This window comes from Mercenaria mercenaria, chromosome 11 (assembly GCF_021730395.1).
Source record: "Mercenaria mercenaria strain notata chromosome 11, MADL_Memer_1, whole genome shotgun sequence".
In the NCBI taxonomy this organism is placed as follows: domain Eukaryota; kingdom Metazoa; phylum Mollusca; class Bivalvia; order Venerida; family Veneridae; genus Mercenaria; species Mercenaria mercenaria.
This window is the reverse complement of record NC_069371.1, coordinates 79,901,715-79,914,746: the sequence shown is the minus strand read 5'-3', so window position 1 is coordinate 79,914,746 and position 13,032 is coordinate 79,901,715. Positions and strand designations below refer to the sequence as shown.

The window sequence follows — 13,032 nt, the reverse complement described above, 5'->3', positions numbered from 1 at the left end:
AACTTTTAACCCTTGCCCTGCTAAATTTCTATAATGAACTTGTTCATCTTTCAATTTCGACAGTACCATTAATTGTTAAAAGGGGTGCTAACCAAAAAGATACTGACTGAATAGCGAACAGTGCAGATCTTGATGAGACTGCACGGATGTGCAAGCTGATCATCATCAACACTGTTGTCCCAATGAAAAGGGTTAAGATACGTTTTCAGTACAAAGAATGTACTCGTTATAATATGTTCGTAGCGTTATAAATGCCCAAACTACATGAGAAGTTCAGATTTGGTAAAACAGTTTATTCTATGATCTTTTTATAATGTGGCTCAGTTTTTGTTATACATGTACATAAAGTATATTAATTTCTTGTTAAATCCTATTTTCAATACTTGTTTTCTCTAATATTTGTCAAAGGCTTCCAAATATATCAACATCGTAGGAAGTTTAATAGAATACATTGTATAATTAACTCCATTTATAGCCCCAATACTGTATAAAGTCATGCGCAGTATTGAAGGTAGTGCTTTAATAACCATGTAAGTATGTATATCAACTATTTGGACAGCTGTTTTATTTATTTTAACATACTATTTGGACAGCTGTTCTATTTATTTTTAACATAAAGTTTAAAGCCTAATGGGACTTTCAGACCGCTAGACTACAAGGTTCTTCGGAGTGTCGGTTTTATTGTTAATAGCAGCCAGTTCTATGACAGATGAAGCAAGGACATGGAAAGAAGGTTGCAGTCTCCAAGCCCCGTCAATATCACGTTCAAATTTGCATCGTGTGTTCTGGTGGAATAATTTTTCTACTAGTTTCGGCATGTCTTGTAAATCAACTTCTTCTCTAAAAATCAGGATAATGGGTTTTTGTAATTCATACGCTTCCTTAATCTCAATGTGGCACCATGGTTTGTTACAAAATTCTAGGGAGATAACAAAAATTATCACTGCTGACTTCTCCATTTTCGTCATAATCTCCGTGATTACTGGAAATCCTGGCCGGAAGTACCTATCTCCGATACAGATATGATCGCTGCGGACTTTGGTACTGATACAAATTTCCTCATTCAGTTGGTTTACGAAATGTGACATCACGAAATCCGTATCTTCTGAACAATAGGATACAAACGCAAGAAAATGTTCGTCGTCTGTCTTCAGCTGGCGTAATAATTCTACTATTTTAGTTTGTTTCTTTTTGTACCGAACTGCTAAAGCAATGCAAATGGCTGTAAGATAGAAAAGCGTTATGGAAATGCACACTCCGATTATAAGTGACTGTTGAAATTTCTTCTTCTTACAATAGTCTGTAATTTTCTCAAAGGCATTTTGTTTTATGTCAAGCTTTTCATCCTCGTAAACACACTTTCCTCCGCGGACAATAGGCGAATCTCGGATCCATTCAATGACTCTTGTATCCTCACACGTACATTTTAATTCATTTCCGGTAATGTTTATGATTAAAATTGCCCCGTTTGTTAAGTCGGCTTCACCAAAGGGTCTCTGATGAACTTGGGAAATTTCCTTAAGAACTAAGATTTCAAGGTTGTTGTCTACGGCGCCTAAATATTGCAAATTGGGTATTAAGTTTGTCTTAATAGATAAAGTTTTCAGCTGGTTTCCGACAACATTGATTTCCTTCAGCTTTGTGTTTTTGCTAAACATATCCGGTGGTAGTTTAGATATCTGATTGTATGCCAAATTTATATCCTCCAAGTCTGTAAATGTATGAAGAAAAATTTCAAAGTCTAAGGGATGCTTTCTTTCCATTTCATGCAGTCTATTATGGGCAAGGTTTATTTTGCGGATATAATGTCCTGGGTCCAGCGATTTCGGGTGAATGTAATAAATGTTATTAAAGGAGACGTCAAATTCTGAACCAGGTATAAGGGGCATATTCTTAAACGATACATTGAAGTTTTCCATAAAATTCCGTCTGAAATACATATATTTCACTCGCCAGTTTATCCCCGTGGCATTATAAACAACGCCATTGTCGAACGATAGCGGTAGCGGCTCCGATGGTAAAATTCCATCGTAGTATACCGTTTCTACGCTGCATATAAAAGAAAAATATTTATTAAAAATATCCACGAACCAGCGGTCAGACGTCAGAATCCTGCTCCTGATGAAAGTATCTATTGGTACAATAGCTGCTCCTGACAAATCTAGCACCTTTAAGCTCTCACATGTCACATGCTTGAATTTATATACCGCAGTGACAGTAGTTTTCCGTAAACGAAACTTTTCCAGTGTTTGGCATAACTTTCCAAAGTCCGCTACAGGAAATTCTACATGTGTGTAATCCATTATTATTGTTTTAATCGACTTTGAACGAAGTACTGAAACAAGTGCGCTAAATTCCTTCTTGTATATAGGCTTGTTTGTCAAGAGCTGCAACTCGGACAGGTCTATCGTCTCCAGGGAAGGCAAAGTATTTACTTCTGTAAAAATCTTAATGACTTCTGATATATTTAGATGCGAATTTCCGGAGAGGTTTAGAGTTTTCACATTGTCGAGCCCAGAAAAACATCCAGGATGTAGGACGTTGTCCTGAATGACATACTTAGCGGGTCCGATACCATGTATACCCAGATATTGGAGCTGTTTAAGGTGACTGAGGGAATTTTCTTCGAAATGTAGAAAAAATTTGAGACCAGAAAGTGTTATATCTAATTTAATGACGTTTGACCAGTATGGAAATAAACTGGACATTTTGATCTTCGAGCTAGAGCTGAATGTTATCAAGTGAACCTCGGATATGTTGTCGGGTATAGATTCGTTTAGAACCATTCTGTTACACCTAAGTACATGACCTTCACATTCACACATTTCTGGACACATGGTTCTGTCAGCAACCTCGGAGCGAACTCCACCAAAAAGTATCCAGATAAATATACCTGAAAGAAATTAAGGATATATGTATACATTTGAGCCGCGCCACGAGAAAACCAACATAGTGGGTTTGCGACCAGCTTGGATCCAGACCAGCCTGCGCATCCGCGCAGTCTGGTCAGGATCCATGCTGTTCGCTAACAGTTTCTCCAATTACAATAGGCTTTAAAAGCGAACAGCATGGATCCTGACCAGACTGCACGGATGCGCAGGCTGGTCTGGATCCATGCTGGTCGCAAAGCCACTAAGTTGGTTTTCTCATGGCACGGCTCATTTACTCATAGCATTAAGTTACTTCTACCGGCGTTTTTGTGCTTTTAAAACGTAGACTAAGAAAGGTGGTGCTCCATGCAACACAATATTGTACTTTATCAATATTAGTATCAAAGCGGAAAAGGTTTAGAATAGGTGCATCTGTAATCATTGGAGGGCGTTCAAATTTTTCTGTAATTAGGAGAGGGCGTTAAAACTTTCAGAATCGTTATATAAAATACGATATATTCACCGAGTTAGATGTTGTAATAAGGAGAGGGCGTTAAAACTTTTAGAAACGTAACATAAAATAAGATATACTAACCGAGTTAGAAGTTGCTGTACTCAGAAGAGGGCGTTAAAACAAATATTCTTGCATACCAGACGGGGATTTCCGGTATTTTTACCGGTGCTGGAAAACTCCATCTTACACCCCGGGGTGTAAGATGACTCTCGTGCTGTAAATGACGTATTACGAACTACATATATGTAGAAGATTTATGTAGTAATTGATATTTTATTTAAAAAACGGAATAAAAATTCAATACCTTGACTGTTCCTATTAGTTCCTGATAGTATATTTCTCGATTCAAATCACGTTATTTTATCAAACATTCATAACGTTACGCTGCAACTGATAAAACAAAACCGGAACTAAACATTGTTATTTGTTTTGAAACGTCATGACGTCTTTCCTGTTTACGGACGTTGGTTTCCCGCGCTTTGTTTAAATACACTGCTATAAGAAATAGTTCTAAAAGGAAAGCCGTTCGATTGATTTTATTTTTATTATTATTTCTTGAAATCGGTATGCAAGAAAAAGAATCAATCACTGGTCGCGGGTAAAGATGGGAATATCCGGCACTCGGGTAACTGTTTAGGCGGTAACTCGGCTGGAAGCCTCGTTACCGCCTAAACAGTTACCCTCGTGCCGGATATTCCCATCTTTACCCGCGACCAGTGAAAGATTCTTATAGTCATCGAGTTAGAAATTGTTGTGATAAGGGGAGGGCGTTAACATTGTTAGAATGGTAATTATAAAGTACGACATATTCACCGAAATAAGAGTCTGTCTATTACTTGGCCTGGTTCGGAATTGAATATGTGTCGTTGTATTCGTTTGACAAATGAGCCGCGCCATGAGAAAACCAACATAGTGGGTTTGCGACCAGCATGGATCCAGACCAGCCTGCGCATCTGCGCAGTCTGGTTAGGATCCATGCTGTTCGCTTTCAGACTGCGCGGATGCGCAGGCTGGTCTGGATCCATGCTGGTCGCAAACCCACTATGTTGGTTTTCTTGTGGCATGGCTCAAATAGTTTGTTTCTTGTGCAGAGACATTTAAGTATCTTTACATTAGTTGAATATTTCAACGGACATCAAGGATCGGGGTTTTCAGGAAGATTAGATGTATGTCGTATGCGGCGGAAAATACGTGCCAGATATACATGTATCATATCTTATGCTTATAAAACTTATAAAAATGTTTTCATCGCCGGCGTTTGTACGATATTGTCAATACAGATGTGTTTTCACAATGGCCCTGTTATACAACCTCGATCTGTTATATTATGACAAACCGTGGATATATCATAGAATCATTATGAAAACATATATAAATTACAGTATATAACTCGATTAGATGGAATTACTAGCATTGTGATTTTATCGTGCTCAATGTTAATCAAATGAATAAAAAAAGTGAATATAGGATTAAGTTATTGGACCCCTAATAGTAATGTTTAAAAAATGGCATTTGTTTGGTATATTCTTGAAGTTGACCATGTTTCGCACTGTGTTGCAAATTTTAAACAACTTTTACCGTGCCGTTTTTTGGAAATTTTGTATAATTCATGGCATTTCCTCAAGCTCAAGTAGAGACAAATTTCAATGTGATGGCCACTTTCTAAAACGTTTGCAGAGAATTCATTACAGCATTAATTTTGATAAAAGATAAAACTGTAAATATCATTTTTTTTTCTAGGGTGCCTCAAGTAAACAGATTTAATGAGACAGAATTCTAACTCCAACATTGAAAAATTAAGGTCGAATCCTGTGGGTCTGTTTTGAATTTTGCTCACTTCATTCAAAAATAACCTTGGGGCAGAAGTAAAACCTACCTGCATTTCTTCCACAATATGTAATCTAAAGAAAGAAGGCAAAATAGAGAACTTTTACCGCATGTAACTCAGTATTTTTAAAGATGTCTAACTCTACCCCTTCTGATTTAGAGGTAAATTCATTTTGAACAGCAAGAAATCGCTTATAAAATGAAAATTTTCCACTTTTATACAATGCATCCATAACTTACTAGAAAAAAGGAAAATATGAAAAAACATTTTGGTCCCAGTGGGGCTTGAACCTACGCCCCCTGAAAATTGCAGTCAAAGTAGGTTTATGGTAGGAACTGAATACTCTTCAAAATGGAGGTACTCTATTACGGGTCCAATACCTTAAATCACTTTTCTAGTTTCAATGCATTCGTAAACATATGAAAAATATCTTAATCCGTTTTAGTTTCAAGTAAACGTGTTTCCGCATCGAAAATTTTCATTCTTTTAAATGTTTTTGTTCTCGGAGTCTCAGCATAAAAAAAATTGAAAACAACTTTTATCAAATTTTGAATCGGACCATGATCTAACTAAGAAAATGAGTTCTTACACTTACATGTTTCATTCAGATTGCCGTTTTTCGAATATTACTGACTCGGTTTCGGTACAAACGCAACGCTGATATACGCGACTGGAAAAGGGTTCATCGATGTATGAACGTTTTGGTTAGACCAATCAAACTGCTTAAATTGATAGATATTAACCAGTAATCATCATGCAAGTAACAAAACCCAAGCTTTGTTTATATACGATAATACTATGCATTATAATATATATTAAAATATACCTGTCACAAAAACCATCCTTTTTACTAGTTTAAGCTAAGACTGCTAATCTAAATAACAACTGTAAAAATATTATCCGTTAAGTACCAGACTGAGTGTTAATTTTTGTTGTATGATGTCAAGTAGATAAAATGCAATGGGGTAAGTGGTTTGAAGTTGGGCTGGTTATTTATTTGATTTAGGAGGAGGTGCTATATCTGAATCATCTATGGGGGTTGGAGAATGGTGGGGTCCCCAAACCCCGCCCATCCCCGCAATTTGCACACACCAAAAAGTAATTATTTCTTCTTTTGAAATTTCATACACATGATCCGCATGGAGTGAATATATGACTGACATATTTTTTCGGGGATGAACTACGGCGGGGACACCCATACACCTATTCCCTATTTGTTGCGCAAACCACTTGAACAGTTTTTTTTCTGGACGAATTTGGGGCTGGGGATTGGGGCAACAATACCCAAACAATGAATCCTCTGACAAAGCCGTTTTTGGGGGGTATTAACCACATTAAGTGATAGGTCTGTATTAAAGACCCACTGGAACTGGGCTGCTTTGAAATTATTTTTTTTTTGTATTCTTTCCTTGTTTCGTCAAACAAACCCTAAATGATGCATTTTTGCTGCTTCGTCTTCTGCAAAGATGTTGACAACACGTATCTATGGTTAATTTGTGTATTTATGAAAAAGTTACATAGCAAAATAAGTTCCGTCTCAAATCGGACTAAAAGGACAACAAAGTGCTGCTACACGTCCAAACAACGAAACTGCGGGCATTCACTTATAATTTGCTCTTTGAACTTTGAACATGTAATCCATGCTTTTGCTTTTTTAGCATTACGTATCAATAATATTGCTCACGAATACGACGTTAGCACAGTAAAAATGCTCACGAAAACCCCAACCAGAGAGAAAAAAAACGTATTTTTATTTATGTGATGAATTGTTTGCAGAACGTACATTGTTTATCAATAAATAAATAGAACATTGAAGAGCTCAAGAAAGGAGTTCAAACTTTAATAGACTCTATCTAAACTATGTACTTTCAAAACACTACATTAAAAATTTCCTTATACATGCATTTCGGTTTCACTAACAATACTAGTCTAAGAGGTAATTATACCAGTGAAGTACTCACTGTTTGATCCGCAAAATCTGTAACAAGGATTTTATGAATTGCGATTTCATTTTGACAGATCAATTTATCTTCAAACGTAACAGTAGAGTCCTTTTTAGATGTTGATATGTATGACCAAAAATGTATTTTCCCATACAAAACTCTGGTTTACGAGAATGTTTTAAAACTTGTTTCTGTCAAAAATTTACAAACTGTTAATTGTGAATGTTACTTTTATATTCTAACTAAGAATCCCGAAATTGTTCTAACAATAAAAAGCAAATAGAATCAAAATTGAAATGTTAAGCTATTCTTCAAAATGGCTGAAATTAAAAGAGGAAAATACACTGTCAATATAATTTTCTAGTAAAATATTCAAAACCAATCAACAGATTTTGAAAAGTCAGTGGCTCATTGGGTACAATGTTGGACTACAACGCAAGCGATCTGGGTTCGATTCCCGGTCGCGGCTGATATCCCGACTAGACTTCAGTGCTACGTGATTAATTATATTAGTATTGTTTCCGGAAGTATCGGTCTACACTGGATGCTAGGAATGTAAATATATGACTTTTACCAAGGGATCGACTGGAAATAATTTGTTCTATCCATTCCAGATTGAGACTTTCTGCGACTAAACAAGAAACTCTTACCTCCCTGGGAGTTCTTTAGAATGGCGTATAATTTAAGTTGTGTTTACTATATTTTAAACTTCATTTCCATATATTTTAATAGAAGATCAATAAATACCGCCTTACGGAAAACATGGATCAAACAGTATCTGTTCAATTTGTTTCATTAATTGGATATCAAAAATAGACTTGTTTATTCTTCCTTTTCACTAACTTCTCAAACAGTTCATACTTCTCAAGTGTTTTTTTTAAGAAAAGGATTGACAAAAGTATAAAACACTTGAAATTTGATAGCTGGTGAGTGCAAAAATTTGCTGTGCATTAGATATATTTTAGAAATATAAATTATTTGTCTGGATTAAGAGGAAAAAATCGTCCAGCTAGTTTCATCTTTATTACATTAAAAACAAAATACTTCTGCTATAATTTTCCAGTTAAACAATAATAATTCATTAGAAAAACATAATATACATGAAAATATTTAAAATGATTTCTTTACTTATTTAGAAAAAAATCCCTGATATTCACCTAAATATAGAATGGTATGCTTTAGATTAAAATATATAATTAAATTTTCAAATGTATGTTTTGTGAATATTTTGAGAAAAGGTTTATTCGGCATTGTTCTGTGCTCTCGCTCTTTTCTTTTCTACCAAGTCTTTGTCTCGGTCGCGGTGCAGGTAGTCGTAGACATTCAGAAACCCGGTCACCACGCATGCGCTCAGGGCACTTCGGTATAAATTCATGTCTGTGGCGTCATACCTAAAAAATAATGGAGTGATGGTCCTAAATCAATAAAACTGAGTTTCCAAAATGCACCTTTTTTGTTTCTGTGCAAAATCCTAAAGTTGACCAATACAAGTATTAAAATTTCTAAACGACTGCCTTGTAATAAGACCAGAGTTTGAATATTTACACATCATCACCATTATCATCAGCATCATCATCATCAGCAGCAGCATTATCAGTAATGTCCTCACTCTGAAAGTGTACACTCATAATTTTGCATCTAGATCTATTAATTTGATATAATTATTTTAAAACAGTCCACTACTTAAATTAACAAACAGAAACAGCACACGGTTCTGCACGGGCCCTCAGGCAATATCGGGATATATTCTGAAAGGTAACCATGTTTCGCACTATTTTGCAATTTTTAAGCAACTTTTACCGTGGCGTTTTTTTTTATAAATTTTGTATAACTTATGGTATCTCCTAAAGCTCCAGTAAAGACAAATTTCAAAGTGATGGCCACTATCCAAAACGTTTGCAGAGAACTCATTTTACCATTAATTTTAATAAAAGAAACATCAAACTGTTGGTAAACATTTATAAAACACAAAATAAAAATGTCAGTATCATTTTTTCTATGGTGTCTCAAGTAAATGGATTTAATGAGACAAAATTCATACTTCAACATTAAAAAAATAAGGTCGAATTCTGTGTTTCTGTTTTGAATTTTGCTTACTCCATTTAAAAATAACCTTAGGGCAGACGTAAAACCTATCTCAATTTCTTATACAATATATAATCTAAGAGTGAAAGCAAAATAGAGAACTTTCACCGCGTGTAACTCAATATTTTTAAAGATGTGTAACTCTACCCCTTCTGTTTAAGTAGGAAATTCACTTTGAACACCAAGAAATCGCTTATAAGATTCATCTTTTTCCATTTTTGTACAAGAAATCAATAATAAGTCTTGAAAGAAGTAAAAACTTACTAGAAAAAAGGAAAATAAGGAAAAAAAATTTGATCCCAGTAGGGCTTGAACCTACGCCCCCCTAAGAATTGCAGTAAAAGTAGATTTATGGTAGGAATTGAATACTCTTCAAAAAGGAGGTTCTCTATTAGTGATCTAATACCTTAAATGATAAGAAAGCTTTATACAGTTCTTAGTCTGGTTTTAGGAGAGGTTTTAGGAGTGGAGTTTCAAATTTTTCTATTTAAGTACAGATATCTGTCTTATTCATTTATTAGGTTTTGCTAAATTTCAAATAGTCAAAGGAAATATGGTATGGACGGTTTTCTTGGATCTTCAGAAGGCTTTTGATACAGTCAACCATAGTATTCGGTACAGACAGAAGTCATAAAAGGGTTATTACCTGATCCTTGAGTCGTACTGGTACTGGACTCAGCAACAGACTGTTGAATAGATGTCACGGTAGATGAATGATTGGTACTACCTGAGCGACCATAATCCAGGACAGGATATGTAGTGCCATGATCAAACCTAGGAGGCTGGGAAACACTGCCATGGCTACTGTATGTTGCCATTCCTGTGTATACCAGATTTGGATGAGTGTACTCCTGATTAGTGTATACACTGTCCATGACAGGAGGTTGTTGGGCGTACAGTTGAGTATAAGCCCTGTCCGTGACAGGAGGTTGCTGTGTGTACGACTGAGTATAAGCACTGTCCGTGACAGGAGGTTGCTGGGTGCGCTGCAAAGTATAAGCACTGTCCGTGACAGGAGGTTGCTGGGTGCGCTGCAAAGTATAAGCACTGTCCGTGACAGGAGGTTGCTGGGTGTACAACTGAGTATAGGCACTGTCAGGGGGTTGCTGAGTGCAATGCTGAAATGAGGTGTAAGCACTGTCCGTTACGGGAGGCTGTGAAATGGGAAACTGTCCATACTGAAATCCCGTGCTTAGAACGGGATGTGTCAAACCGGATGTAGTCGTCAAATACTGGGACTCATCACAATGTGGACGGATAGCTCAGTGGTTTGCACACTGGCCTTCCAATCCTGAGGTCGGGGGTTCGATCCCCGGCAGCTACTCGGGAATTTTCAGAAACGCTTTTCAGTGTTTCCCACCCAACTAGAGGTGTACTGGTCAGGAACCCAGGCAATCCTTGCTTGTATCAGTGCTATACACTGGGCACGTTAAAGAACCAGGCTGTCTATTCGAAACGAGCTAGGCTAAGTTAGCCGGACAAGCCTGTATCTGATTTCTGATCTCTCTGTCGTGGGGGCTTTGCCTCACTCTGTCCCTCTGGTCAGATCGCTCTGTGTCTGTACTAGTAGAGGATGAATTATGCACCCTTTGTGGCTGCATTTGAACTATGTAAAGCGCCTTTGAACGTGAAATTGATCATGAAAAGGGCGCTATATAAATCTGGTATAATAATAATAATAATAATAATAATAATAATGTCCTCGACTTTGAATAACAATAACAGACATACAATAATAATAACATACATATATAATTTAGCAACGTTTGACATGCCATACATGTCAGGTATTGTTAAAAAATAAACTTTTGTTATGTGCAGATGATTATGGTATTCTTGTATCAGGGAAGGACATAACTCAGATTCAAACCACTTTGTCTAAAGAGTTAGAACTTGTAAATGAATGGCCTGTTGACAATAAACTTTCTTTACATTTAGGTAAAACTGAATCATTCTTTTTTTTTTTTTTTTTTTTTTTTGGATCTAGGCCCAAATTAAGGAATCAGTCATCACTTGATATAAATTGTAATGGGACAAGTATTACGGCTGCAAGTTCAGTTAAATATCTTGGTGCATTTCTGGATCAATTTTTACCCTGTGAGGACATTGCAAGATCAGTTGTTACAAAAGCAAATGCCCAACTAAAGTTTCTCTTTCGCAAAAGTAAATTTTTAACATTGCACACCAGAAAATTGCTAGTCATGGCTTTGATTCAGTGTCATTTTGATTATGTATGTGCTTTTTGCTACCCTTGTTTTACAAAATATTGGACAAAAAGACTTCAATCTACCCAAAATAAGCTCATTCGTTTTATTCTTAGTTTAGACTGTAGAGCTAATATTGATTCTGATCATTTCAAAACCCTGAATTAGTTGCCCGTAGAAAAGAGGGTACATCAGTTAACACTACGTCATATTCATATAATTAATTTTGGTTTGGCTCCAGATTATTTACATGATCATTTTGTTCCTTTAAAATTTATCCAGAACAGGGGTACCCGGTCAAGAGTATTTGCAAATGCCGGTCAGGATCTAAATTATGGCCAAATCTTCAGTGACACAGGTCATTTTGTATTGCCCAAGGTTGGAAGTTCTGGGAAAAAGTCATTTGCTTTCTTGGGTATATCTTTATTGAATAAAATTCCACAAGACCTTAGAATTATTACTTCCCCTTTTTGATTTAGAATGGCCATGAAAGCCCCAGCCCATTTATTGTCCAGTTAGCTATGCATTTCCTGTGTTTTTATTAGTAATTCTTGTAATTCATTGGATCTAGTCTTTTATGCTTCGCTATTCAAAATTTATTTTAGTTGTAAGTAGAAAATATTTTTTAATTCTCAATTAGATCTTTTTGATATCTGCCACATAGGTTAGTGCAATATTTGTCAGTATTACTATGAAAACTTGACTTAAGGCTGTGTCATGCCACCAATAACAGGGACCACAATGGAAAGAAAGGAAACTTTGTGTTTATCTTTTATGTGTTATCCCTGGTATTTGATGTGCATATTTATCATGGTTCAAAAATCCCTATGAGTTTAACTATTGCTTTGTTATTTTCATTTTATATTTTATATATCATACATTGCTTTTATGCCATGATTAATATGTGCACTAATTGCCTAGTAAAACTTACTTACTTACTAACTTACTTACTTACTTACTTGTTCCTAACCAAAATTGTGAAACAAACTATACACAATTATTTTGAAAATGCAATCCTGATGCCTGTTTTTACAACAGTTTTCTTCATTTTCTGAGCATTTTTAAATATCCAGAGTGTTAAAAGCTTAGCAGTAATGTAATGCATTGTCATCTGTTATAGCTATCAATGTAGCAGTTCTCTTGAGTTATTGTGCACAAGATATACAGTCTAACCTGTGCTAACGGTCACCTCCGATCAGCGGCCACCTCCGTTCAGCGGCCATTTTATGACGCCCCCGACGGATTTTCCTATATTTTATCACTTTATTCAGCGGCCACCTGCCGTCCGCGGCCAGCGGCCACCAAAATTGCCTCCCGACCGCCGTATTTGACCCCTTTCAGCGGCCATTTTTCTTCCAAAATCAATTATTTTTAGGCAATAATCGCCGAAGATACCCGATTTTTGAGAAGCACGTGATTGCTAAGTTTCGCGTGACTTCACCACAAGAACGACAAAATGACATGAGCTTCTCAATTAAAACTGATAACCAAAGGTGTAATCCCCTTTTTGTTATGATCAAATGGCCAGTAATTATCGGCAATTAGCGTGTCACCTCGGGTCAATTTTGTTGTTCACAGTTTGACCTCG

The 13,032-nt window shown here is 36.2% G+C and overlaps 1 protein-coding gene across 1 annotated transcript; it reads right to left on the bottom strand.

Annotated features, from left to right (window-relative positions):
* Positions 1–272: 272 nt before the first annotated feature.
* Positions 273–6,167, bottom strand: LOC123532156 (toll-like receptor 4). The gene is made up of 2 exons (XM_045313520.2): positions 6,039–6,167; positions 273–2,893 (listed from the first exon to the last, which is right to left on the bottom strand). The coding sequence occupies exons 1-2, from the start codon at positions 6,052–6,054 to the stop codon at positions 648–650; spliced, it is 2,262 nt and encodes a 753-aa protein (XP_045169455.2). The 5' UTR covers positions 6,055–6,167; the 3' UTR covers positions 273–647.
* Between the last annotated feature and the right edge of the window lie 6,865 nt (positions 6,168–13,032).